General features: G+C 42.7%; 1 gene segment (V, D, J or C); it reads right to left on the bottom strand.

The window, feature by feature from the left end:
• Positions 1 to 374: 374 nt before the first annotated feature.
• LOC137348466 (T cell receptor alpha variable 18-like) lies at positions 375 to 4,975 on the bottom strand. The segment is given in 3 exon segments: positions 375 to 768; positions 2,191 to 2,282; positions 4,618 to 4,975. Coding segments are annotated over 3 exon segments (261 nt in total).
• Between the last annotated feature and the right edge of the window lie 22,302 nt (positions 4,976 to 27,277).

Below are 27,277 nucleotides of genomic sequence, written 5' to 3'. Positions count from 1 at the left end.
TAATTTAAAGTTATATCCAGAGTTAACTGTTTTATATTCTTCATTATCCGATCTACCTTTTGGTTATATTGCAGCCAAGCACTCGGTGTGATGACTGGAGTGCGAATGTCCAACTATCTTATTATTCAGTTCCCAAACTAACAAGAACCAACCCGTTACTGAGCTGTGAAACACACTGAGTTTTATACTCACGGACTCCACAGCCGGAATTCACAGACGCTTGTCGGCAATGGCTGGATACCTTCAAACAAAGTAGGAAGTGGTCATTGAAGGAGAAAATGTAGGCGGGGGGCAGTCCGTGTATCTCTGGAACTGTTTTATGAACTACCCATCTATAAACTGACCAATGTGTTTCTCTCCACAGTTTGGTTTGTGCTCCATTATCAGATGACAATCCAGATTCAGTGAGAGGAGGTGAGAGTCCTTTGCCATGTTTGTACTGACTGACTACGATACACTAACAGAGTGGGGCGGAGGACACAGTAACACACGGCAGAGTCAGAGACAAGAGCACCGTCGACTTTTGAAGGAACTGTTTTCTTGTCTTTGTCCAATTCACCAGAATCTGGAAAATCTGGAGATTTATCCCCCTGTACCATGCCGCATGTTCTCAGTAAAATGTCGGAGCTTCCCTCAGATACTGGATGTACCAGAAGAGATTTAAGTCAGGCTCCGCTGTCGTGTAACTAAAGTTCAGAATTACCGCCCGTCTTTCCTGAACTGTTAATTGAGGTGGGTCCTGTGACACTGAATCGTCACCACTCGTTCCTGTAACAAAACACAGAAGTCAAAATCAAAAGAATGAATATGACCCTGGAAGACACACTGACCACTTAAACAGCAAGGCCAGTATAATCAATCACAAACATAGGAAGCAAATGGCGTCTGGTTTAGAGTTCGACCGAAAATAGCAGTAGGTTTTAATTGTTAATCTTCTAATCCGATATTGAAGAATGACATTTGATCGAGGCAGAATTCACTTGTTGTAAAACGGACGGGCGTTTCTCTGGGTTGCGTTGGCTGGTGGCTCAGATACTATGTCAGCTGTGAACCAGTCAGGTTCGTTGAGGACCAGTTACTGCTGTGTCTCACCAATACTTTCTTCCCAGACTGCGTTTGTGTGTTTTTCTCCCTATCTCAATGTCTTGTTCTTTATCTCGTTGTCAGTTTTTCTGTTTCTTTCTCACTTTGTCTCCATTGTTGTCTAACTGGATATATTTATCTTTTTTGAGAAATAGATCTCTCTCTAATTAAGGTGAAAGAATTCGAATTGCTCTGAAGCCCTGGTATGAATGAATACCCTCCAGACCATGAACATCATTGCTATAGTCCTAAGGATATCAGGGACGTTATAAGCAGTCATTCCTCTTCAAATTGCGTGTGGTACCACTCAGGCTCAACTTGTACGACTAAAGTGATGATTTCATTCAGCAGCTCTTGTTTCAGAAACTTTGCAAGGTGTGGCCTGACGGATATGTGTCATATCAAGGACCTTTACTTGGACAGATCGATCCTGTTATTCATCCCAGAGATCTGCAGGTCATTGTTAACAGGTAACTGGAAATTTCTGAATTTGGCCCTAGGTTCAAATGCTACAGACACATTTCACAACTGTGATAGCACTGACAAAGAGAACAGCTCGGAAAAAGTGTATGTTCCCGTCCATTTTCTATAGAAAGGCTGTAGGATGCAATCCCTTTTTTTCCTGGAGCCCACCCTTAATACCGACCTGTAGTCTGGTCGAGGAATCTTATTCACTGTGGGTCTCATGGTGCAGTAATAATAGTCGTTGTCTGTGATCCGCAAGCCTTTCATAGATGGGAGAAAAATGCCTTCCATCCGGTTGAAATTACGTGCTGAAGTGTTCAAAAACCGGGAGCCGTCTCCTTATTCTAGTGACTATCGTTTCTGAACAGATACTGAGGAACTCGGTGTGGATACTGGCGATACCAGAACAGGTTACAGCTGGCAAATTAAACCATACAGAACAACTACATGTTATTACTGAATTTACTGATCCAACTCCTTGTTCTTACTGGAGCCCTGAGTCTCTGTTACCCATCTGTGAAAATAAACAGCGGACACACAGCATGTTAGATGGAGTATAATAAAGTGAAAGTGACCAGAACTGTAGAAGGGAAATTTAATGATAATTGGCGAACGTTGTAGGGAGTTTCTAATGGTACCGACCTGTGATCAGGACAATAATCTGTGTCAGGCAGAGTTTTATCTCTACGGTTCCTGTCTTAACTCCAGAAACAGAGACTGGGACCTTACAGAACCTGGAAAGGAAGAAACAGCGCTGAGTTGTTATCAAACCAGCTGGAATTTCTTCTCCCGTTCATTTCTATCTCTCTGAACAACCACTTCTGTTGTTGGGGATTAGGATCTTCGGAAATTGATCAAAGCGCACCGTGCCGTGGACAGCACAACCATGTCAAGGTGCATTGGAAACAGATAAAAACACGCGCACACAGACTTACACACAGACACACTTGTACAGGCACAGACATCCAAACCCCGCAAAACGCATTTGTTAATATATTGTGGAGGACGTTTATGTTTATTCCGCTGAGATGTTTAAAACGAAAGATCTTTGGTAAGTGATCAGGTAGAGAACTTCATACAAACCCCACATACAGCACTGAAAAGACAAACTCAGATAAACACACATACGGAACAGAGACGCAAACACAGACCAAACACACACACACGGAACACAGATGCAGATAGATTAACACACACACACATTCACAGCACAAACAATTACACACACACACCGACGCACACACACGGACACACACGTCGACACTCGCAAACATAGAGCAATAAAAACAGACATGCACACACATTCACATTCACAGATACAAACAGATTAGCACACAGCCACAGCTAACAGTAAACAGATACTGAGATTCACACTCACATATACACACATTTAAAAACACACAGGCGTAAACGCTCTTGTGTAAACTGCCATAAAAGGGACATTCTGAGGTCGTGACACTGCGACAATATTGTCAGATTTTCATATCTATCCAATAGAACATGTTTAATTAATAATAAAGCCCTAAAATCGATTGCCCCTTAATTGTAAACATTGGTTTCTAAACACGATTGAAATTTGAATGCCTTTCCAAACAAACATTATTCAGAGTTCTTTTTTTTTCTCTTTCTTTCCAAGCCATTCCGGGGTTTGAGCCCCCAATAAATATGTTACGACTGACTGCTCCAGTCAAAGCCCCCAATCAAAATATATAATTCAGATTGTGATGGGAGAAGCGCATTGATAATTCAATCTCGTCACTCCACAGATCGCCTAACATATCATTTAAAATTTTCCAAATTAAAGAAAGAGCCAGCCAAATTGTACCATCTATTAATCCCCCGAATGAGGCTAAGCAAAGCACGTGTCTTTAAATCAACAAATTAACTCTTTAATTAGAACAACTAAATTCTTAGACACTATGAAGCTATAAACAACATTTAAAATAGAAAAAAAATCGAGTCCTTGCACATTTACAGTCCAATATTGCTTGAAGTCCTCATGGAATGTTGCTTGGAGTCCTCACAGAATGTTGCTTGAAGTCCTGACATGCGTTTCATTACAAAATACAAATTGAAAAAATGCTAACTTTTTTTGCATGCATTTAACCCCCCCCCCCCAACCCCCCGCCGCTGCTCCCTCCGGCCGCTCCGCTGCTCCCCCACTCCTGCTCCGCTGCTCCCCAACCCCTCCCCCCCCCCCCCCCCGCTCATCTGCTCTCTCCGGCCCGCTCCGCTCGCCCGGCGCCACCTAACGATAGCGTTGTCAGCAAATGCGACCAAAACAGAAACAGTCTACTGTAATATAAACAGAGGTAAGGTCAAGTGACGTAATAACTGAGCTAGGGCATAGAATGATATAAGAGTAATATAAGGTCTAGTGTACATTATATATAAAATGGAACGGCAACAGTGTGAGGCACCTTATTTTCTCTATCGAAAGAAACTGATCTTTTTTGCACTTTCTGAAATGTCCACCATGAATGGTGTTGTAATCTACCTTTTCTTATAAATGTTATGAATAATGTAAATTTTTGGAACAAACAGCAAAGGTCTCGTGTCATATAAAGAGTGGCATGATCTAGTCCACTAATAACAAAGACAGTCCTTAATGTAACATAAACAGAGCATATTCTGGTATAGTAATAACTGAGACAAGGCCAGTGTAAAATATACAAAGAGATGGTCGTGTGCAGTCAATGAAGAAACAAAGATCTGGCGTAATATAAATAGAGGCATTGCCTAGTGCAGCAATTAGTGAGGCAGGGCCCAGCGAAATATAAACAGGAACATATTCGAGTGCAGTCTAACCGAGACTGGCACTAATGCAATATAACCAAAAGCATTCAGTAATAATTGGCACAGGGCCGAGAGTAAAACAAACAGAGATCACGTGCAATGCTTGAATAACTGAGAGAGATCCAAGGGTGAAATGTAACTCGGCAAAATATATTTCTCATGGCTCGAATGGATTTCACATTTCTCGCCAGATCATATGAAATGGGATTGTGAAAGCATTTACAGAATGGATGTTAGAATTTGTAAAAGTGACTGGAATCTGTAGTTTGTTACCTAGAGATCATCGAATGCGACGGGTTTAGGCTGGAGAATCCGCTTCCCCGAGGAAAGGTTTCCCCGGATTAATCTATGTGGTTTCCAGAAACACAGTAAGATTCGAAACTACGAAGTTTCAGATAGACAAATCCTAGTTCAGCTGATGGACGAAGTTATCTCTAGGAACCCTATCTTAGCAGCTGTCTCTATTTGTGACCTATATCATGCTGGTAGAGATCAGCGTTTCCAGATAATGCTGCAGGGTGATTCCTGAGGATGTGCTGCCGCCTGGTGGAATAAATAAGAATTTCTTCTCTGCAATATTTCCATCAATTCGGAGAACTATTGTTTCCAAGTTCCTTTTGTACGACATTCAGGAGAAAACTATACCAAACCGTTATAGTAATTAAATAGCTGTATTTGGGGTAAGAAAATCAGAGTTAACAAATCATATTCCGGCGATGGGAATACACACAATAGAAATGACATTACCCGTTCCCACTGAGAGCAGCGGAGATCCGATAAACCGACTAGTGCAAAGAACAGCTCAGTCCTTCTTTTGTACCTGCAAGGGTTACGGAAAACCAGCTTTCCTAAAGGAGAACCACGATCACAGTCATGAAATATATCCTTGATAATACCCTTGATTTTCCTACATTGTCTCAAGCTTATACATTCCAGTTTTTTGAGATTATATGTGTTGTATATTTTAAGTATTAGTAACGTCTTGCTGAAGTGATACCGTCATGGTGTTCTTGTTATTTATAAATAATAGTAAACATATTAGACCATCGATTCATCTTCTAAATTATACCAGTCTCTTTAGTGAGTGTGCGCACGGTTTTCTAGTCTTTGTACAATGTCCTTTTCACGGTTTGTGCCTCATTAGGTCAATCTTTTGACACTTTTTTCGATTAGCATTTTGTATCCAGCTGTGCTTCTTACCATTTATCCCGGTGCCTGAAGCACACCACGTCTAAGCTTACAGATTATTAGTCCATTCATCATTGCTCATCAGCTTCTTACCCTGTCCTGAAAACAACCTCCTAAACCTTGTATATATTGTAGATTATTAGTTTCAACAACTGTAAGTGTTTTTAACATTGAGAAGTGTTTAGTCAAGTTACTTCAGTTATCAGGTTCCTTTCCACCAGCCCTGCCGCTGTCGACACTGAAGACTGATATTTTATACCAATCTTCATTTGTTCATTACAGTGAGTCACTTCGGAGGAAGCGACGCACGGATGTAACTAGTTCCAGGCCACCTGTTGGAGTTTGTATTCCCAATGGGATTGTCGAGTTCCTGGAGATACACAAATAAACAGCAGCCAATTCTGCCCTCACACAGTTAATGTGATAATCGGACGGAATCAGTGTTCGGTGTGAATGATTTTAGATGGTGTTTATGTGGATTGTGCTCGCGTTCTTCCCACAGAGGAATGTAATCACATGTCAGTGAGTGATCCGCTGTTATAAACAGCCCTCAACAAACAGCAGCTGTGACCCAGAAACCTGCAGCAGCTACTGTACGAGGCTGTAGCACAGCACTCAGTGCACAGCAATAGACCGCGGTGTCAGACAGCCGCAGCTTCGAGATGGTCAATCGATGCAACTTGTCTGACTGCTGGACTGTATCAGAAAACCGCCATACATTCATCGCCGCCGCTTGTGTACCTCCGGACTGCAAACTGTCTGCCTGGGTATTGGCGGTACCAGAATAAGTAATAACCATCGCTGGGATAGGTGCAGGTTAAAGTGACATCTTCTCCCTCTGTCTGTGTGAGCGAGATTTCCACTCAGTAACAGAATCTCCATCGCTCAGATCTGGAACACACGGTTAAAGACAGCGGAAATTACCGATTAAAACTTCAACTGACCCGAACTGACGGTGAAATTTCGCCGTCAGTGTTTCATAAAATTAAGTAGAATTTGGAGCACAGAAAATATAATTCTTCCCAGCTGATCCGTGCTCGGGTTCACATTCCCCACATGGAGGTTCGCATCCTCCACTCCTCGTCAACTCCCTCTATCAGAAAATCTTTCCTTCCATTTATCCCTCATCAGTTTATCCAGCGTCCCCTGAAATGCATCTATATGATTCACCTCAGTCTCCCCTTGTGGTAGCGAGTTCCACATTCTCACCATTCTCTGGGTAAAGATGTTTCTCAGGAACCTACAGAACATCATACAGGAAAGACCTGGTGCTAGTCCTATGTCACTTCCTGCAGGACATCAGATAGAAAAAGCTGAGAGGATTCGCTCTGACTAGTCTGATGTCACATCCTTAACCACATGTTTTTTTTAAGAGAACTGAAAAATTAACATCAAATTCTGCTCACCAGAGGCAAAGACTGATAAGAAATAGTCATCTGGATCTCTTGTTAACCTGAGAGACAGTTTGATCTCTAATTGACCTGAGAGACAGCTTGATCTCTAATTGATCTGAGAGACAGTTTTATCTCTAACCGATCTGTGCAAGAGTTTGATTTTTAATTGGTTTGTGCGTAGTCGTCTCAAAGAAGCAAAGACAGGTGTTGACTGTAGATAATGGTTATCAGTTTATTTCACTCATTGCCACTAATCACACTGAGCTGACTGACGGGGGGCGAGGCGGGTTATTCAGGGTTGGGTTTCATTAACCTTTCGCTGGGAACACAAAGGGGAAGATTTCGTCTGGTCTCTCTGTATTCGCGACATCCTAATTTCAATGGGAAATTTCATCATTTGGTTAAGTTAGTGGAATCGTTGCTTATTTCTCGATCCCTGTTAGCACAGACCTGTACATCTCCGGGATGAATAAGAGGACCAATTTGTACTCGCAAAAGTTCTGGTCTGGTGCGTATCTGTCAGGTGAAATCTTTCAAAATTGATCCAATCTCAAAGGCGGCCTCAGGGTCGTCACATTTCAAAGTTTCTGCGTTTAGAAATACTGACTGACTAAAACCAACACCTTACCGGCAGATGATTTGTGTTAACGCATCCGGCTTCGGAGATAGGTGACTATTTATCATGTCCTTTCTGAACTTAACACAGTAACTATTAATTATGCTCATGGACTGAAAGGTGTTCATTTATACCTCAATCAGCATAAGCCTAATGTCGAATAATTTCACTTTTCACCTTAATTTGACAGGAAGATCAATCTACCTAAAGATAGAGAAAATGAGTTTTCGCGAAAGCTAAACAAAGCGAGAAAGAGACAGAATGACTGATAATGAGACACAGATCAAGGAAGTAAGAAAGACACAGAAATACAGGCAGGGAGGGAAAGCAATTGGAGAGAGACAGCTGTATTTGGTCGTCAGCTAACAGTGATTGGTTCACAGCTGACGTCAGATCTGAGAGAGCAGAAAATTGCAGAACTGAGAAACGCCCCTCAGTTTCCCAAGAAGTGAAGCCTGTCTCTGATCTGAGTTTACTCTTCCGTAGACGACTAGAAGCGAATACATATTTTAAATGTGTGCTGTTCACTGTCGACTGCTAAACTAGATACCATGTTTTCCCTATGTTGCTTACTGATAATAGTGGTCCTTCTGCCTGGTGAGTGTGTTTAAATGGTCATTATTTGTTCCATAGGTGATATTTACTTTCAGATTGTTGACAGTCTGTACGTTGTTACAGGATCGAGTGGTAAAGATTCAGTTTCCCAGGATCCGCCTGAATTGACAGTTCAGGAAGGACAGACCGTAATACTGAACTGTAGTTACACAGCTAAATACGCTGGCTCAACTCTCTTCTGGTACATCCAGTATCCCAGGGAAGCTCCGAGGTACTTACTGAGGAGGTACGGCACAGGACAAGGGGATAAATCTCACGATTTTCCAGACCGGTTTTCTGCTGATTTGGACAAAGCCAAGCAAACGGTTCCTTTAAAAGTCGCCGGGGCTCTTATCTCTGACTCTGCCATGTATCACTGTGGGATGATCCCCACACTGTTAGAGTGGCGCAGACAGTCTGTACAAAAACCGGCAAGGCATTCTCACTCACTCAATCTAAAATGGGACTTGAATTGTGAACTGTTAGTATAACCAAAACTATGCAAACCATTTTGGTCGAATGGTTTTCCTTGGTACATTACTCAGGTCTTCCTTTCATTGTACGAATTCACAATTTAACCCTTTGTTTATTTTTTCTGCTCCCTGTCTAGAGGTTTAACCTCTATTTATCCCGATCTTTCGGCGTTTTCCTTTTCCTCATTTCTCTATCATCCCAACACCCTTCACAAACAACAGATACTCCCATCGTCATAAACAGATGGGGAAAATCATTTGAAATGGAGAGCTTGAGAAAACAGGCAGGTAACAGAAAAAACAATGCGCAGGTAAAATAAAAATTATACATGTGAAATAGGACATTGCAAGTGATTGAGTGAAAAGAAGATCTCATCAGCATCCCTGTGCAGGTGAATGCGGGTTGTTTCGATGTATCAAGTCAGAGGCCAACCCTACCCCATCACCCCCATCACCATCACCCTGGATACTGACATCTCCCCTTAGTCTCTTCCACACCTAGCAGGGTCTGTGACACAGAAAGCTGTTAATTGGTAGGTGAGGGCCTCTTCACTAGGCAGTGGGGGGTTTGGGTGACAAGCCTCTGCTATATTAGGGGATTTCAGAATCATTGACCTGTAGTCAAGTTGACAAATGTCTCTGTATATTGGAACTCACTGTCTCACTACACAGGTATTGAAAATGTGTTGTAGGACCGTGGTTTATAAAGGGACACATAGTCTGGTGAAGTAACAGCTGAGAGAAGACTTAATCGGTTATAAAAAGAAATGGTCCAGTGCAATATAAATAGAGACATGTTCCAGTACAGTAGTAAGAGACAGGTCCTAGTGTAATATAAACAGGGACATGGTCTAGTGCGGTATTAACTGAGACAAGGCCTAGCGTAATAAAGACAGAGGCATGGCCATGCGCAGCAATAACTGAAACAGGGTCTATTGTAATATAAATAGAGATATGGTCTGTTGCAGTAATAACTGACACAGGGCCTCGTGCAATATAAATAGAGAAATGGTCTAGTGCAGGAATAACTGAGACAGAACCGAGTGTAATATAAACAAGATATGGTCTAGTTTAGTAATAACTGAGACAGGGACTAGTGTAATATAAATAGAGACATGGTCTAGGGCAGTAATAAGTGAAACAAGGCCTAGTGTAATATAAACAGCGACATGGCCTAGTGCAGTAATAACTGAAACAGGGTCTATTTTAATATAAATAGAGATATGGTCTATTGTAGTAATAACTAACACAGGGCCTAGTGTAATATAAACAAGATATGTTCTAGTTCAGTAATAACAGAGACAGGGACTAGTGCAATATTAATAGAGACATGGTCTAGTGCAGTAATAAGTGAGATAGGGCCCAGTCTAACATGCACAAACAGATGGTCGAATGCAGTAATAAATGAAACAGGGTCAAATATAATGTCAAGAGAGACAGGATATTTTGCAGCATAAACAGAGACATAGTCTAGTGCAATTTAAGCAGAGGCTTGGCCTAGTACAGTAATTAGTGAGGCAGGGGCTATTGTAATATAAAGAGGGAAAATTATAAAGAAGTTTAACTAATACAGGGTCCAGTATAGCATAAACAGAAGCATGGTCTAGTTCAGTAATAACTGACACACGGCCTACTGTAAAATAAACAGAGATGGTGTCTAATGTATTCATAACTGAGACCTACCCAAGGGTGAAATGCAACGGGAAAAAGATACCTCTTATGGTGCAAATAAATTTCACACTACTTAACAGATCATCGGAAACTGGATTGTGACTAAATTGACAGAATGGGTGTTAGAATTTGGAGTAGTGCCCAGAATCTGTATTTTCTTACCTGGGGGCCATCGAGTGAGACAGAGACAGTCTGGGGAATCCGCTTCACTGAGGACAGATGAACTCATCAATTTAATCCGAATGAGTTCGAGGTGCACAATTAGATTTGAAACCAACGAGTTGCTGATGAACAAGACCCGGATCTGCCAGTGGGTGAAGCTATCTCCAGGAACCTTAGCTCAGCAGTTAATGGGCTCAGCAGTTCTGTGTGTACCCTGTATAATACTGGCAGAGATCAGCTTTTCCAAACAGATGCTGCAGGCTGATTAATGAGTGTTTGCTGTCCTCTGGTGGAATCCATCAGTAGTTCTCCCAGCATTTTTTCCTTCAATTCTGAGAACTATTATTTAGAAATACGTTTTGAAAGACTTTCAGAAGGAGATTACACCAAATCGGTTGTGATAATTAAATAGTTGCATTTAGTACAGGGAAAAGCACAGTTAACAAGTCAGATTATTATAAATCTTACCAGCTAAGGCAATGGATACTGCAGAAGTGATCTTACCCGTTCCCATTGGGAGCAGAGTTTGTCTTTTATTCCGCATTGACTCAAGCTCGTATTTTCATTTTTTCTTTTAGCTTTTATTTGTTCTATATCTTACAGGCTTAGTCCCATCTTGCTATCTTGATAACATGTCAATGTGTTCGGGTTATTTTTAATTAATACTAAACACGTTAACCCATTAAATCATGTAAATTATCCCATTATCGGTACTGAGTCTGCGTGCTGTAATCTAGTCTTTGCACATTGTCCTTTTCACGGGCTGTACCTCACTATCGCAATCTTTCAGATACTTTGTCTTTCAGAATTCATTAATGCCAGGCTGAGACTAATTTTCAATGTTCTCACACTTCAACTTTATAAGAGATCGATCAACCTATTTATGAATAGAGACATTGAGTTCGAGGGAAAAGGAGGCAAAGCGAGAAGAGACAAAGATACTGACAGAGACACACAGAGCAAGAGAGTGAGACAGGGAAAGAGACACACAAGACACAGACAGTGAAGGAAAGAGTTTGCAGCGGAAATCGCTGCACAAGTAACAATGATTGGTGCAGAGTCATACTGAGAGACCTGCCAATCCCGTCCTTTGGAAACGCCCCTCAGTCGGCTATTAAGTGAAGCCTGGCTCTGATCTAAGTTTTTCCTTTAATATCAGACCAGAAAGGTTAAGATTTTGAAAATATTTTGTTATTTTCTGTCGAAGTCTAATCCAGACACCATGTGTTCCCCATGTTCCTTACTGATTCTAATGGTCGTTTTACAAGGTGAGTCTATGTTTCATTAATCAGTGTATGTTACATACGTTATATCTACTCCAAGATATTCTACAAGCTCTGTATTTATGTTTCAGGAACGATTGGCAGAGATTCGGTGTCCCAGGATCCGCCTGAATTGATGGTTCAGGAAGGACAGACCATAATACTAAATTGCAATTATTCAACAGCATACGGTGGCTCAACTCTCTTCTGATACGTCCAATATCCCAGGGAAGCTCCGAGATATTTACTGAAAAGATATAGCTCCGTGTCGGGAGATAATTCTCCAGATTTCCCTGACAGGTTTTCTGCTGATTTGGACCAAGACAAGAAAACGGCTCCTCTAAAAGTTGCCGGGGCTCTTGTCTCTGACTCTGCCGTGTATCACTGTGCGCTGAGCCTCACACTGTTACAGAGGCACAGTCCGCCCGTACAAAAACCGGCAAGGCACTCTCACCTCCTCTCACTGAATCAAATCTGGGACATGGCTTGTGAAAATAGAGCAGACAACGATTATAAAGATGGGAAGATGTCCCAGTAAATATATGAACTGATCATTAAATAGTCAGGCACATAAGTAAGTGGACAGTCTCCCTCTCTTTACTTCCTGTCTCTTTTGTTTGGAATTATTCATCCCATGCAAACAAATTCTGTCTGCGAGAGGAAACTCAGTGTGTTTCTTGGCTAGTCACGGGTTTGCTCGGGTGAACCTTGGAGCTGAATTATGAGATAAGTGGACACGAGCCCTTTTGTAGTTATATTTAGTCGCCACAAGAGGGTAGTGGGAGGCTGCATTCACGATTTCAATGTTGGCGAGCTACGGGCTGAGAACATCGTGAAGCAGCATTATCGAAGAAACGGGAAAAAGAAACAGATTCAGAAATAGTGGCATCAGTTTCAAATAGAATTTTGCAATATTTTAAATATTAAACTATTATTAATGTCGGCATCTTGTAAATATTTTTAATATTTCTCACCTAAGAATATTCCAGCCCATCCGCTTATGGCACCCGCGTTCTCCTCAAACCTGCTAGTCACTCCCCATTATATTCATATAAATGGACGTTTGTTTAATTCATGGCATAGTTCAAGGTCCGCTGGGCCTCTTCATCCCCATTGAGATCTGCTGTAGATGGTGCTAATGGTCAATGAGCAGCACTTTTAACGACACAGAATGAAAAATAACATTGATTATATCCCTTTAATGTCGTAACCTCACGAAATGTCTGTTTAAGGGCCAACCTTGCGTTTAATCTCCATCATGTTCCCTCTTGTAAGCAGAGCAATTTCACTCCGTTTGCTCCAACACGTTCTGACGTCATGAATTGCAAAACAATTGAACTGCGAGATGATTGGATGAATTAGAAAACAAAGGGACTGTGAGCTGATTAGCTGTCACGTGACTCTGTGAGGATGGAACCAATCGACAGACTGTCCGGATATGACTTAACATCTTCCCATGTATTGACGGAATCAATTTCAGCTTCAACCCGTTTCCTTTAATTCCGCCATTAGCTCTCTGCAAACATGTTGGGTGTTACTTTTTATTTATTCCTCAAAGCTGCAGCTGTATTAACTGGTAAGTTCACAATTTACACAACACTGTGTTTCACATCGTTATCATATATTATTTTGAATCGGTCGGTTCCTTGAACAGAAGCATTTAAGTAGATTGACCCTAAAGGAATGAACCCATCGGGATCCACCTTAATTCACTGACCCGAAACGTTAACTCGGCTTCTCGTTTCACAGATGCTACCAGACCTGCTGAGTGGTTCCAGCATTTCTTGTTTTTATTTCAGATTTCCAGCATCCGCAGTATTTTGCTTTTATTACAGCACAGAAATCCACGGCTATGTCGGGGATCAGGGTACGACTGATCGTTAACTCGGTGGTCTTGGTAGCTTTAGTAAACAGAGAAAAGAATCGGTCAGTGAAGTTGGGGTTCTGGTTTACTATCCCTGCATGGATATAAAGCATGTTATGTGGAGTCTGAGCAGGGTGCTGACTGTACCAGAACACAGAAGGGGTAGAAGAGATTGTTTTCAAAGTACAGGTTAGTGTGACACTGCTTTCCTCTTCAACCAGCTTTTCGTCAACAGGCTGTTCCACTGTGCCTTGCTGGTTCCATTCTAATATAAAATAATAGTAATAATCACAATCAACATCATCATTATCACATCGAAAAACATAACCGTCATCACCGCCATAAATATTATTTCACCAATAATACCAGATCAGCTACATCCATCGGTGGAGGGTGGGGGGACGGGAATTAATTTTTACTGGGAAGGAAATATTGCTGAGAAGTGATAGAATGATGAGGAGTGGAGGGAGACGGTCCTTCTTGATAAGTCGGTAACTCTGCAGTGCAGAAAACCCTCTGTCGGAGCACTGCTGATCCAACTACTGTCAAGAATAGAGCGGTGGCAGCAATCACTTCAGTAACACTGCGGAGGCGAGGCAGAGCAGTAAATGGGAGTTGTGGGCGATGCTGCCGAAAATTCCAAACTGAGCGAATTGAAGGTTCTGTGCAACCGCAGAAAGTGCACGGCCTGGCACAACTGCATAGATGGGGTGGAGGGAGATGGTTGGCTCTCGAGAATTCTTTGGACAAAATGCTCCTATTAACTGTTTAAGTGACTGGGTGAAAATAATTTGCGAGGTAAATGAAGGCACTAGAATCATACAATCATCTAGTACTACAAATTGATGCTACTTAGTCGATTGTGCAGGCGCTGGCTCTTTAAAAGAGTTTGCTATTCCTGCTATTCTCCTCGCCCTTTATAGAGCTTTTTTTTGCATTGTAGTTCTTTTCGAGTACATAGACAATTATCTTTTGAAAATTACTACTGAATCTGCTACCGCCAGACTTTCAGACAGCATAATACAGATCATAACAAATTGCTGTACAAACAATACATTTCCTCTTCCACTGTCTTTCTTGCCAATTCTCTTAAATCTTAGTCCTTAGGTGATCGAGCTTTATATCAGGGTAAGCAGTTACTTGCAGGGTTGAGTATTGAACGTTTCCATTAAGTCTCCCCTAACCTTCCTCGAAAACAATCTAGTCTCTCCACATAACTAAAGCCTGTGGTACCACCCGATAAATCTCGTCTCCACCTTCCACACGACCTTAAAAAATAATGGCGTCCAGAATTTGACCTGAAAGTTTACCACAACTTTCTTGCTTAAACATCATCAAAAGTAATGACTTGGTCTGATCCTCTCCAATTTAGGTTTTTGGAAAACAGCAACTGGCATTCGTGATTTGATATAGAAATCTATAAACTCTCAATCACCTCAATGGCCCCATTCGAAACCGGAGTAAATAGGCTCCACTAGTAGAGGTTGCTAAGCCCAAGCATGACAATTAAAAAGTCACGAGATGCCAGCGCCAAAGCTAATAGGGAACGGAGTGATTGTGTGGAAAAATGTGAAATTGTCCATTTTGGCGGGAAGAGTTAAAAAGGAGCATATTATCTAAATGGGGAGAGATTGCAGAACTCTGAGATGCAGAAGGATCAGGGAGTCCGCGTGCATGAATTACAAAAATGTAGTATGCAAGTGCATCAAGTAATTAGGAAAGCTAATAGAATGTTTCCATTTATTGCGAGGGGAATTGAATACAAAAGTAGGGAGGTTATGCTACCGTTATGCAGGTCATTGGTGAGACCACATCTGGAGTACTGTGTGTAGTATTGGTTTCCTTATTTCAGGGAGGGTGTAAATGAAGAAGGTTCAGAGAAGGTGAACTAGACTATTGCCTGGAATGAGCTGTTTGTCTTATGAGGAAAGATTGGATAGGCTAGGTTTGCATCCGCTGGCGGTTAGAAAAGTATGAGGCTACTTGATTGAAACATAGAAGATCCTACGGGTGCTTGACAGGGTGGATGTGGAAAGGATCTTTCCTCTTGTGGAAGAATCTGTAACTAGGGGTCACTGTTTAAAAACAAGGGGTTGCCCATTTAAGACAGAGATGAGGAGACCTTTTTTTCTTTCAGAGGGTTGTGAGTCTTTGGAATTATCTTCCTCAGAAGGCAGTAGAGCAGAGTCTTTGAGTATTTTTGAGACAGAGGTAGATTGATACTGGACAACCGAGGCGGGAATGTGGAGTTAAGGTTACAAACAGATCAGCCATGACCTTGTTGAATGGTGGAACAGGTTCGAGGGGCCTGGTGGCCTACTTCTGCTCCTCAATCGTATGTTCTTATGCAAACATTCATATGATGATCTGCAGGGTAGATGAGAAGTTACACGGACTTATTAGAGGCAAGTTTAGATTGAGCCTGTCTAACCTCCTGTTCTTTTGTTCAGGTGGACTATGTGTTGATATACTAACCCCATTTCCGGTGACAGCACCTGTGTCAGAAGTGGATTCTTGCCATTAGATTATGAATATACAGCTCGGATATCAACAGCATGCAATGGTATTGCCTGAAATCTGCACAGCCTCCTAGCTAGATAATAAGGAAAGGAGTGAGACGAAATCTCAGGAAAAAATACACCAGCTGTTGACATGTCTAAAAAGTACACTCACTACAATTTTTTTTTATTTGTTCGTGGGATGTAGGCGTCGCAGGCTAGTCCAGCATTTATTTCCGATCCTTATTTTCCCTTGAGAAGGTGATGGTGAGCTGCCTTTTCCAACCGCTGCAGTCCTTGAGGTGTAGGTGCACCCACAGTGATGTTAGGAAGGGAGTTCCAGGATTTATACCCAGCGACAGTGAGGAACGATGATATAGTTCCACGTCAGGATGATGTGTGCTTTGGATGGAAACTTACAGGTAGTGGTGTTCCGGTGCATCTACTGCCCTTGTACTTCTAGGTGGTAGTGGTGGCGGGTGTAGAAAGTGCTGTTGAAGGAGGCTTGGTGAGTTGCTGTAGTGCATCTAGTCTCCGGTACACACTATGCATCGGTATCAAAGGGAGTGAATGTTGAATGTGGTGGATGGAATGCCGATCAAGGGGAGGCGGTGGTGTACTGGTAATGTCACTGGACTAGTAACCCAGAGACCCAGGGTAGTGCTCTGGGGACATGGATTCGAATCCCACCACAGCAGAAAGTGGAATTTGAATTCAATTAATAAATCTGGAATTTAAAAAGCTAGTCTAATGATGGCCATGAAACCATTGTCGATTGTTGTAAAAACCCATCTGGTTCACTAATGTCCTTCAGGGAAGGAAATCTGCTGTCCTTACCTGGTATGGCCTACATGTTAGTCCAGATCCACAGCAATGTGGTTGACTCTTATATGCCCTCGAAATGGCTCACAGCTCAAGGGTAATTAGGGATGGGGCAATAAATGCTGGCCTGGCCTGCGACGCCCACATCCCATGAATGAATAAAATAAAGTGGGCTGCTTTGTCCTGAATGGTGTTGAGCTTCTTGAGTGTTATTGGAGCTGCACCCATCCAGGCAAGTGGGAAGTATTGCATCATATTCCTGACTTAGATGGTGGACAGGCATTGGGTTAACACAAGGTGAGGTACTCACCGCGTAATTTCCATCCTCTGACCTGCCCTTGTAATCATCGCACTTATGTGGCTGTTCCAGTTCAATTTCTGGCCAATGGCGACGTTTAGGTTGTTGGTAGTGGGGGATTCAGTGATGGTAATGCCATTGGACGTCAAAAGGAGATGGTTCGATTCTCTATTCTTTGAGATAGTCATTGCCTGGCACTTGTGTGGCGCAAATGTTACTTGCCACTTATCAGCCCAAGCCTGGATGTTGTCCAGTTCTAGCTGCCTATGGACATGAGCTGGTTCAGTATCTGCAGAGTTGTGAATGGTGTTGAACTTTGTGTAAACATCTCCACGTCTGACCTTATGATAGAGGGAAGGTCATTTATGAGGCAGCTGAAGACGGTGGGGCCTTGGACACTACCCTGAAGAACTCCTGCCGTGATGTCCTGAGACTGGGATGATTGACCTTCATCAACCACAATCATCTTCCTTTCTGCTGGATATGACTCCAACCAGTGGAGAGTTTCCCCCCGATTCCCATTGACTCCAGATTTGCTTGGGTTCCTTGATGCCATTTCACTTGGTGAAATGCTGCCTTGATGTCCAGGGCAGTTACTCTCACCCCACCTCTTGAGTTTGGCTCTTTAGTCCATATTTGAACCAAGGCTGTGATGAGGTCAGGAGCTGAGTGGTTTTGGCAAAACCCAAACTGAACGTCAGTGAGCAGGTCATTGTTGAGCACGTACTACTTGACAGCACTGTTGACAACCCCTTCCATTACTTTACTGATGGAGTAGGCTGATAGGGAGTAATTGGCCGGTTTGGATTTGTCCTGATTTTTGTGCACAGGACATACTTGGGCAATTCTTCACATTGCCGGGTAGATGCCAGTGTTATAGCTGATTTGTAACAACTTGGCTAGAGGTGCAGCTAGTTCTGTAGCACACGTCTGCACCGGGTCAACTCAGAATATAACTGTGCTAAGCTGCAGCTGTCCACGCTGAATGGAACCGTGGTAAAGTGGACCTATCCACGCCGAATATAACCGTGCTGAACTGGACCATTGCACACTGAAGGTGACCGTACAGACCTGTAACTGGCCACACTGAATATAACCGTGCCAAACTGGACCTGTCCACGCTGAACATAACCGTGCTGAACTGGACTTGTGCACGCTGAATATACCCGCGCTAAATTGTTCCTGTCCACCCTGAATAAAACCATGCAGAGCTGGATCTTTCCACGCCGATTATAGCCGAGCTAACCTGGACCAGTGCACAATGTATGTAACCGTGCTCAAATGGACTTGTCACCACTGAAAATAACTGTACTGAACTGAGCCAGTCAACCGTGCTGAACTAGATTTGTCAACGCTGAATGTAAATTTACTGTTTGGATTCAACTCACCATAACGATAACCGCATTGAGAGGGATAAGTCCACACAATCTTTCATCTTGCTGAACCAGAGCTGTCTATATTCAAATTAACCGTGCTGAACTGGATCAATCCGTACTGTAAACGCTGAACTGGAGCTGTCCACACAAATGTAATCGCATTTAAACTGGACTTCTCCACGTTAAATTTAACCGCGCTGATCCAGGCTGACCTCGGCTCCTGAACACTGATTGTGAACTTCCTGAACAGCTCCTAGCCACGCTGACATTCATCATGCTGACGTGACCCTTCTCAGACTGTATGGTACCTTGCTGGAATTAACCTGCCCACAGTGAAGGTTATCCTGCGAGGTGGCCATGTACACAAAAATGTAACTTGCTGAAATGGATCAGCCTATACAGAATTTAAACTTGCTGAATTGGACATGTCTACACTGAATATTTGCGGCTTATAATGGACCTGGCCACACTGAAAGAAAGCCTGCTTAACTGGAATTCTCCACAACAAACACACAGACATTTTTATTAAAGTTGGGTGTACAGTCTTAGAGAGATTTGGAGCCAGGTGCATGTGACCCGTAATCACATGGACCGAACAATGATCAAGAGAAAGAACTTGGCTGCGTTTCCCTTTAAGGTCGGCATATCTCTGGTCAGTTTTTCCTTGTGCAAGGTTTAAACCCGGAAATTCCTCGTGCGCAAGGCTCAATTGCATCATTGCAACCGCCTGCCACGCTCCTCTTTCATGAGAAAATGGAACTGGGTCATACTGCAGTCTCTGAGCATTTCACTTTAGAGTCATGTCAGTGCATGTTAAAATATGCAATTCTATCAAAACATAAAGATGATCTCGGCAGCAGCTGCTCTAATCTGTTTGATCCAATTAGCGTAATAAATGTAAAACATCAAATTATCCAATTATTTCCCTGGAGCCTGACATCAAGCATAAATGTGTCAGCCTTTCAGTGCAGTGCAGAACGCGCTCAGAGCTTTTGATAGAAATGCATGGATCACCAAAAGATTTGGCATTTGCCCTTTACTACCCCATCCTTGCAGCTATCGGAGTTCCAGGTAAATGTAGTTCTACTGTGTTATTGGTGCTATTACTGTGGGTAAATTACCACACAATTATCACGGTGCAAATGTAGCCCTATTGGGTTACTGATACTGCTACTGTGGGTAAATGTAGTTCTATTGTGTTACTAACACTGTGGGTGAATTATCACATTGTTATCATGGCGTAAAAGTGCTTCTATTTTGTTATTGCCACGGTTACAGTGGGGGAATTATCAGAATGTTGTCACCGTATAAATATAGTTCTATTGTGTTAATGGCATTATTACTATGGGTGAATTATCACACTGTTATCGCGGTGTAAATGTAGTTCAAAAATAAAAGCAAAATGCTGCAGATACTGGAAATCTGAAACACAAACAAGAAATACTGGTAATACTCAACAGGTCCGACAGCATCTGTGGACAGAGAAGCAGAGTTAACGTTTCAGATCAGATATTTCTTCCTTGTGTTGTAAATGTAGTTCTATTGTGTTATTGACACTATAACAGTGAGTGAATTATCACACAGTTATCAGAGTGTGAACGGGGGTCTATTGTGTTATTGCCATTGACTAATTTCCACAAATAACTTGCTGATTGAAATTATTCAAGTCTTAAATAATTACCGACTCAATTTAAAGAAATGAAATTGTTAAAGCGACATTATTAAGCATTGTTTACAGAAATATAAGCAAGGTCCTTACTGTTCTCAGTCGCAAACTATTCATCCCGGCTCTCCTCTTCTAGGTTAATCGCTGCTGACAGTTTTGCAGTGATTGCTGCTGATACCGGGAGGTCCTTGCATCTAAAAATGTTCTGGACTGAGTCCGCATTTTCTCTTTTCTTTACATTGCCATCTCTCACATCTGAGTCCAAAGTTTTAATTACACTATCCACTATACAACTAAGATAATTATTTACCCAAAATAGTGCAGTGCTGCACTGATGAAACGCTGCATTATAAAGCGGACCTTTCACCGAATGAGACCTTGTCATCTGCCAGTGTCAGCTCCTGTTTACGTACAGCGCATGACGGGAATGATTCACTCGTGTCTGCGAGTGTGTCTTGGAATCTCCATGCCTGTGTCCCTGTCACGTTTTAAGGCATTAAGCGATACATGAGTGAGGAAATAAATATCCCAGTGCGGTGGGTAACATAAAATGGCCACCATGAACAAAACTAAAATGGCTGATTGATGTTTGCCAGTTCCGTTGGTTCAGATCGAAGCAGGAGATCCCAGGTGCCTATCGTAAGAAGCGCTTGGTGTTATCTCTGCGACGTTGCAAATATCCCCTCTGTAAAGTCAGAGAGTACTTCGTTGGCGTCTCTGTGCTTGAGGATCTTTTCGAACAAGGTGACTGCCGAATTTTCCAACAGTGAATAATTTTACAGCAATTCATCGATGAGGGCGTTTTTGATTCTCAGCGAAATATAATCCGTTTTAAATGCAAGGCTTTTTTTTCTACTTTCTTGTTAGTTTCCATTTTTATTGCCGGTTGTTGTGTTACTTAACCCCTTAAGTATCTTCTGTTGTGCATTACTGATGTTATTTTTTTTCGATATCTGTTCTTTTCACGTTGGTAGCAATGAGTCTCCAATGCCTTCATGTTAACAGTCATTGACCTCTCTTTTAAAAAAAAAAATCAGGATGATTGTTTTAAACGCAGAAAAAAGTGCCCGTAGCAATAAAGAATAATCTCCAACTCAGAATCACGTGCAAAGCTGTAGATTTAACGCAGAATCCAGGAACAGGAGATGACTTTTGTTGGATTGGACTAGTAACTTTGTTGTTCTCACTGTCTCATGCACAAACTCTCAGTCTCTTTGTCTGTCTCTCTCTCTTTCTCTCTGCTACAGCTAACTTGGCAGTGATTGTGATCCTGTCCCGAGGAAGATGCGGTCTCTCCAGATGTATCACTTACTACCTGGTGTCCATGGCGGTGACAGATCTCCTGGTCATTATCACTGCTGTGATATTAAACCGGATTGCTGGTATTTATTTCCCATTCAGTTTCCTGTCCATCACCCCGGTATGCAGTCTCCGTTCTGTCCTAAATTATGCAACCTTAGGTAGTTCTGTCTGGTTAACGGTCGCTTTTACCTTTGATCGATTTATGGCCATTTGTTGCCAGAAGCTGAAAATAAAATATTGCACCGAGAAGATGGCGGCGCGGGTTATTGGAACGGTCTGTACAGTATGCTGTTTGGCAACTTCCTTCTTGTATTTTATATATGAACCTTTGTATATAATTGACAATATACCCTGGTTTTGTACCGTAACATTAATATTTTATACATCACCTGTATGGGTCGCATTTGACTGGATTCTCCGTAGTTTAACCCCTTGTCTTCCATTCATTCTAATTTTACTGTTCAATGCTCTGACCGTCAAACACATTCTAGCAGCTAGTAGAGCCCGCAAGAGACTCCGAACCCACGGCAGTGGAGAGAATCAAAGTGACCCAGAGATGGAGAATCGGAGAAAGTCCATTATTTTACTTTTCTGTGTCTCTGGCAGTTTCATCCTGTTATATTTGTTAATTGTTATAGCTTTTCTCTACGTCCGAATTGCGAGAGTTAGTTATTTCTCTGGCTCCAATTTCAAGGAATCAAACTTTCTTCTGGAGGAAAGCGGATTTATGCTTCAGCTTTTGAGTTCTTGCATCAATCCGTTTATTTATGCAGTGACCCAGAGTAAATTCAGAGAGGAGTTAAAGAATGGGGCGAAATATCCACTGAGGCTAATTGTGAAATTATTTAAATTATGAAAATTGTAAAATCCATATAACGTTGCTTATTATATTCCATCTTTTGTTCTTCTAGTCTATATTTCAAACGGCCTCCGCTCCCAGGCACGCATTCACTCGCTATGTGATCTTTACCCACGGTGTGACTTTGCAAATGTACAAAGAACACTGCATCACCGCACTATTCAGTGTTGCAGCGAGTTCTCAGTTAGTTTTCAGTTCTCTTACCCATGCTGACTCAGGCCTGGTACATTCCCGCCAGCCCCGAGGGCCCTGAAGTATCTTTCTTCCAAGTGGATGACAGAAAGTCTGGCCATTCAACTGTTATAGAACATCAAGTTTAACCGTTTAATGCAGGGACCTCAATATCCTCCTGGGTATGTTTCGGAGCGTGAGGGCAGGATATGCTCTGAAATGGGAATGCATACTGTCCCAACGCATTGTTCTCTACTCACTAAGCACCGCCCCACAACTCCACTCCTGTGGACATCAACATAAGAACAGAAGAATTGCTGGAAGAAAAAATCTAAACAGCATCTATTTCGCTTGTTGATTGGCCAATTAGAACGACACCCCCAGTGTCATCAAACAAAATAAAATTTACCAAACAAAATTGCCCCTTTCGCATGGAGTACAAATGATAAACAAACAAATCTGAAAGGAAACTTATCAAATTAAATGAGAATATAATATTCAGGTTGTATGCAGGCACAGCAAGTAAATGGGAAGGGAAATGGAATTTGGCCTCTATTGCAAGGGGGATGGAGTATAAAAGTAGGATAGTCTTGCTACACCTGGGCGGGGCATTGATAAGAACACACCTGGAGTACGCTTATGGTTTTGATCACCTTACTTAAGGAGGGATATACGTGCATTGGAGGAAGTTCATACAAGATTCGTTCGGTTGATTCACATTTAAGACAGAGATAATGAGAAATTTCTTCTCTCAGAGGGTCCTTAATCTTTGAAATTCTCTACCCCAGGGAACAGCGGAGGCTACGTCATTGAATGTATTCAAGGCTGAGTTAGACAGATTGTTGGTCTGCAAGGGAGTAAAGGATCATGGACGGCAGGCAGGAAAGGGCGTTAAGGCCACAATCATAATAGCCATAATCTTATTGAATGCTCATCAAGATCTAGGAGCCAAATGGCCTACGCCTGCTCCTAATTCTTATGTTCGCTATCAACTGTGCCGCTCAATCCATTTCGCTGTCTGACATCCAGGCAGCCGCATGATGCAAAGTTAGTGAAATTATTGACGAATCATAGCAATCAATCTCTATCAATTAGTCGACAACAGCCCCATAAATGAAGTGAGGAAATGCAAGTGGTGGAGAATTTTAGAAACCCGGAGCCGATATTAATTCCTAGGATGCTACAGGGGTCGAGCGTCGCTTTACTCGGGCTTCCAGTGTAGCCTGCCCACTGTTCCATTAATATAAGGTAACAGCCGGGGGTGCCCCCTAAGTGCATTGAAAGCCTGTGAATCGATGCTATCCTGACGTCACACAGTCCAACCGCCCTGATGTGAGCCAGAATTCCAAATTTGCCTCACACAGTTCCGACCAACGTTTGGTAAACTACTCTGCAAACAAGAGATGCAGAGATGCAAGATGGATTTTGCATTAGCTTTGTCTGAAGAACCCAGCAGCCAAATTGCAGGTAATGCAAGTTTTAAGTAATTCTGCTATTGCAAAGTGTCAGGAAGTACTCTGGATTGTTTTTGGAAGCTGTGTGGTAATTTTCTGGGTTTTCCAGAGTGTTCTGGTCAATCTTCACATAGAGGGTATCGGATCTTTCCTTTCCTTTCTTTTTGAACAGCGGTAGCAGTGAGAGTGCGAGCCAGGGGGCAGCTGGGAAGGTAAGTTTCAGTATAAAGTACTTACCCAGCGATTGGGCAGCTTCGGCAGGGTGGGAAAAAAAACTGGAAAAGTGACGTCACAGGAAAGCTGTGACCTGATTGGCTGGTAGGGAATCTATACCGAATTTGAAAATAAAACTGATAAAAATTGATTAAAACACTAATTAATTAATTAATAAGTAGAGGAACTAAACTAGAGGGAGGAGATTGCTGCATTTAGACAGCATTTAACATTTATTGTAGAAATCTAGCACTAGGGACCACAGAGTGAAGTGTATCATAATTTAGTAAGGATTTTATAAGTATTTATTTATTTTATATCAATTAACTAATTAGTGATACAAATGACAGTTAGAGGGGTAAAGTGCTTCACGTGTGAGATGTGGGAGGTCCGTGACGCTTCCAGCGTTGCGGGCGACTACATCTGCAGGAAGTGTACCCAGTTGCAGCTCCTCACAGACCGCATGAATCGGTTGGAGTGGCAACTGGATGCACTTAGGAGCATGCAGGTGGCGGAAAGCGTCATAGACAGGAGTTTTAGAGAAGTGGTTACACCCAAAGTGCAGGCAGATAGATGGGTGACCGCTGGAAGGGGCAGGCAGTCAGTGCAGGAATCCCTTGTGGCTATCCCCCTCACTAACAAGTATAACGTTTTGGATACTGTTGGGGGGGGATGGCCCATCAGGGAAAAACAGCAGCAGCCAGAGCAGTGGCACCACGGTTGGAACTGTTGTTCAGCAGGGAGGGACAAAGCTCAGAGGAGCAATAGTTATAGGGGACTCTATAGTCAGGTGCACAGATAGGCGCTTCTGTGGACGTGAAAGAGACTCCAGGAAGGTATGTTGCCTCCCTGGTGCCAGGGTCAAGGATGTCTCTGAACGGACAGAGGGCATTCTGAAGGGGGATGGTGAACAGCCAGAGGTTGTGGTCCACATCGGTACCAATGACATAGGCAGGAAGAGTGATGAGGTCCTGTAGGGGGAGTTTAGGGAGTTAGGTAGTAAGTTAAAAAACAGGACCTCTAAGGTTGTAATCTCTGGATTAGTGAGGCTAGAAATAGGAAGATAGTGCAGCTGAACACGTGGCTGAGCAGCTGGTGTAGAAGGGAAGGTTTCAGATATCTGGACCATTGGACTCTCTTCAGGGACAGTTGGGACCTGTACAAGAAGGACGGGTTGCATCTGAACTGGAAGGGCACTAATATCCTGGCTGCAAGGTTTGCTAGCGTCGCTCGGGAGAGTTTAAACTAGTGTGGCAGGGGGATGGGAACCAGAGCAGGAGGACAGCTAGTGAAGTAAATGAGGACATAGTAAATAAGGCCAGTAGGACTAAGAGGAAGAGCAGGCAGGGAGATGTTTCTAAGCACAGCGGGACTGGTGGTCTTAAGTGCATTTGTTTCAATGTGAGAAGTATAACAGGTAAGGCAGATGAACTTAGAGCTTGGATTAGTACTTGGAAATATGATGTTGTTGCTATTACAGACACTTGGTTGAGGGAAGGGCAGGATTGGCAGCTAAATGTTCCAGGCTTTAGAAGCTTCAGGCGGGATAGAGGGGGATGTAAAAGGGGTGGGGGTGTTGCAATACTGGTTAAGGAGAATATCACAGCTGTACAGCGGGAGAACACCTCAGAGGGGTCATGCAGCGAGGCAATATGGGTGGAGCTCAGGGATAGGAAGAGTGCAGTCACGATGTTGGGGGTTTACTACAGGCCTCCCAACAGCCAGCGGGAGGTAGAGGAGCAGATATGTAGACAGATTTTGGAAAGATGTAAAGGTAACAGGGTTGTGGTGGTGGGTGATTTTAACTTCCCCAATATTGACTGGGACTCACTTAGTTGTAAGGGCTTGGATGGGGCAGAATTTGTGAGGAGCATCCAGAAGGGCTTCTTGAAACAGTATGTAGATAGTCCAACTAGGGATGGGGTCGTTCTGGACCTGGTATTGGGGAATGAGCCGGGCCAGGTGGTCGAAGATTCAGTGGGGGAGCATTTCGGGAGCAGTGACCATAATTCCATAAGTTTTAAGGTACTTATGGATAAGGGTAAGAGTAGTCCCTGGATGAAGGTGGTAAATTGGGGGAAGGCTAATTTTAACAATATTAGGCAGGAACTGAAGAATTTAGATTGGGGGCGGATGTTTGAGGGTAAATCAACATCTGACATGTGGGAGTCTTTCAAACGTCAGTGGATTAGAATCCAGGACCAGCATGTTCCTGTGAGGAAGAAAGACAAGTTTGGCAAGTTTCGGGAAGCTTGGATAACACGGGATATTGTGAGCCAAGTAAAAAAGAAAAAGGAAGCATTCGTAAGGACTGGAAGGCTAGGAACAGATGAAGCACTTGAGCAATATAAAGACAGTAGGAAGGAACTTAAGCAAGGAGTTAGGAGGGCTAAAAGGGGTCATGAAAAGTCATTGGCAAACAGGATTAAGGAAAATCCCAAGGCTTTTTATACATATACAAAGAGCAACAGAGTAGCCAGGGAAAGGGTTGGCCCACTCAAAGACAGAGATAGGAATCTATGCGTGGAGCCAGATGAAATGGGCGAGGTGCTAAATGAGTACTTTGCATCAGTATTCACCAAGGAGAAGGACTTTGTGGATGATGAGCCTCGGGAAGGGAGTGCAGATAGTCTCAGTCATCTCATTATCAAAAAGGAGGAGGTGTTGATGTCTTGCAAAGCATTAAGGTAGATAAGTCCCCAGGGCCTGATGGGATCTTCCCTAGAATACTGTGGGAAGCAAGGGAAGAAATTGCTGGGCTCTTGACAGAAATCTTTGCATCCTCATCGGTTACAGGTGAGGTCCATAGGACTGGAGAATAGCCAATGTTATTCCTTTGTTTAAGAAGGGTGGCAAGGATAATCCAGGAAATTATAGGCCGGTGAGCCTTACATCAGTGGTAGGGAAACTATTAGAGAGGATTCTTCGGGACAGGATTTACTCCCATTTGGAAACAAATGAACTTATTAGTGAGAGACAGCATGGTTTTGTGAAGGGGAGGTCGTGTCTTACTAATTTGATTGAGTTTTTTGAGGAAGAGACGAAGATGA

This window comes from Heterodontus francisci, chromosome 34 (genome assembly GCF_036365525.1).
Source record: "Heterodontus francisci isolate sHetFra1 chromosome 34, sHetFra1.hap1, whole genome shotgun sequence".
In the NCBI taxonomy this organism is placed as follows: Eukaryota; Metazoa; Chordata; class Chondrichthyes; order Heterodontiformes; family Heterodontidae; genus Heterodontus; species Heterodontus francisci.
The sequence above is the reverse complement of the archived record's forward strand: the minus strand, read 5'-3'. Positions and strand labels throughout refer to the sequence as shown.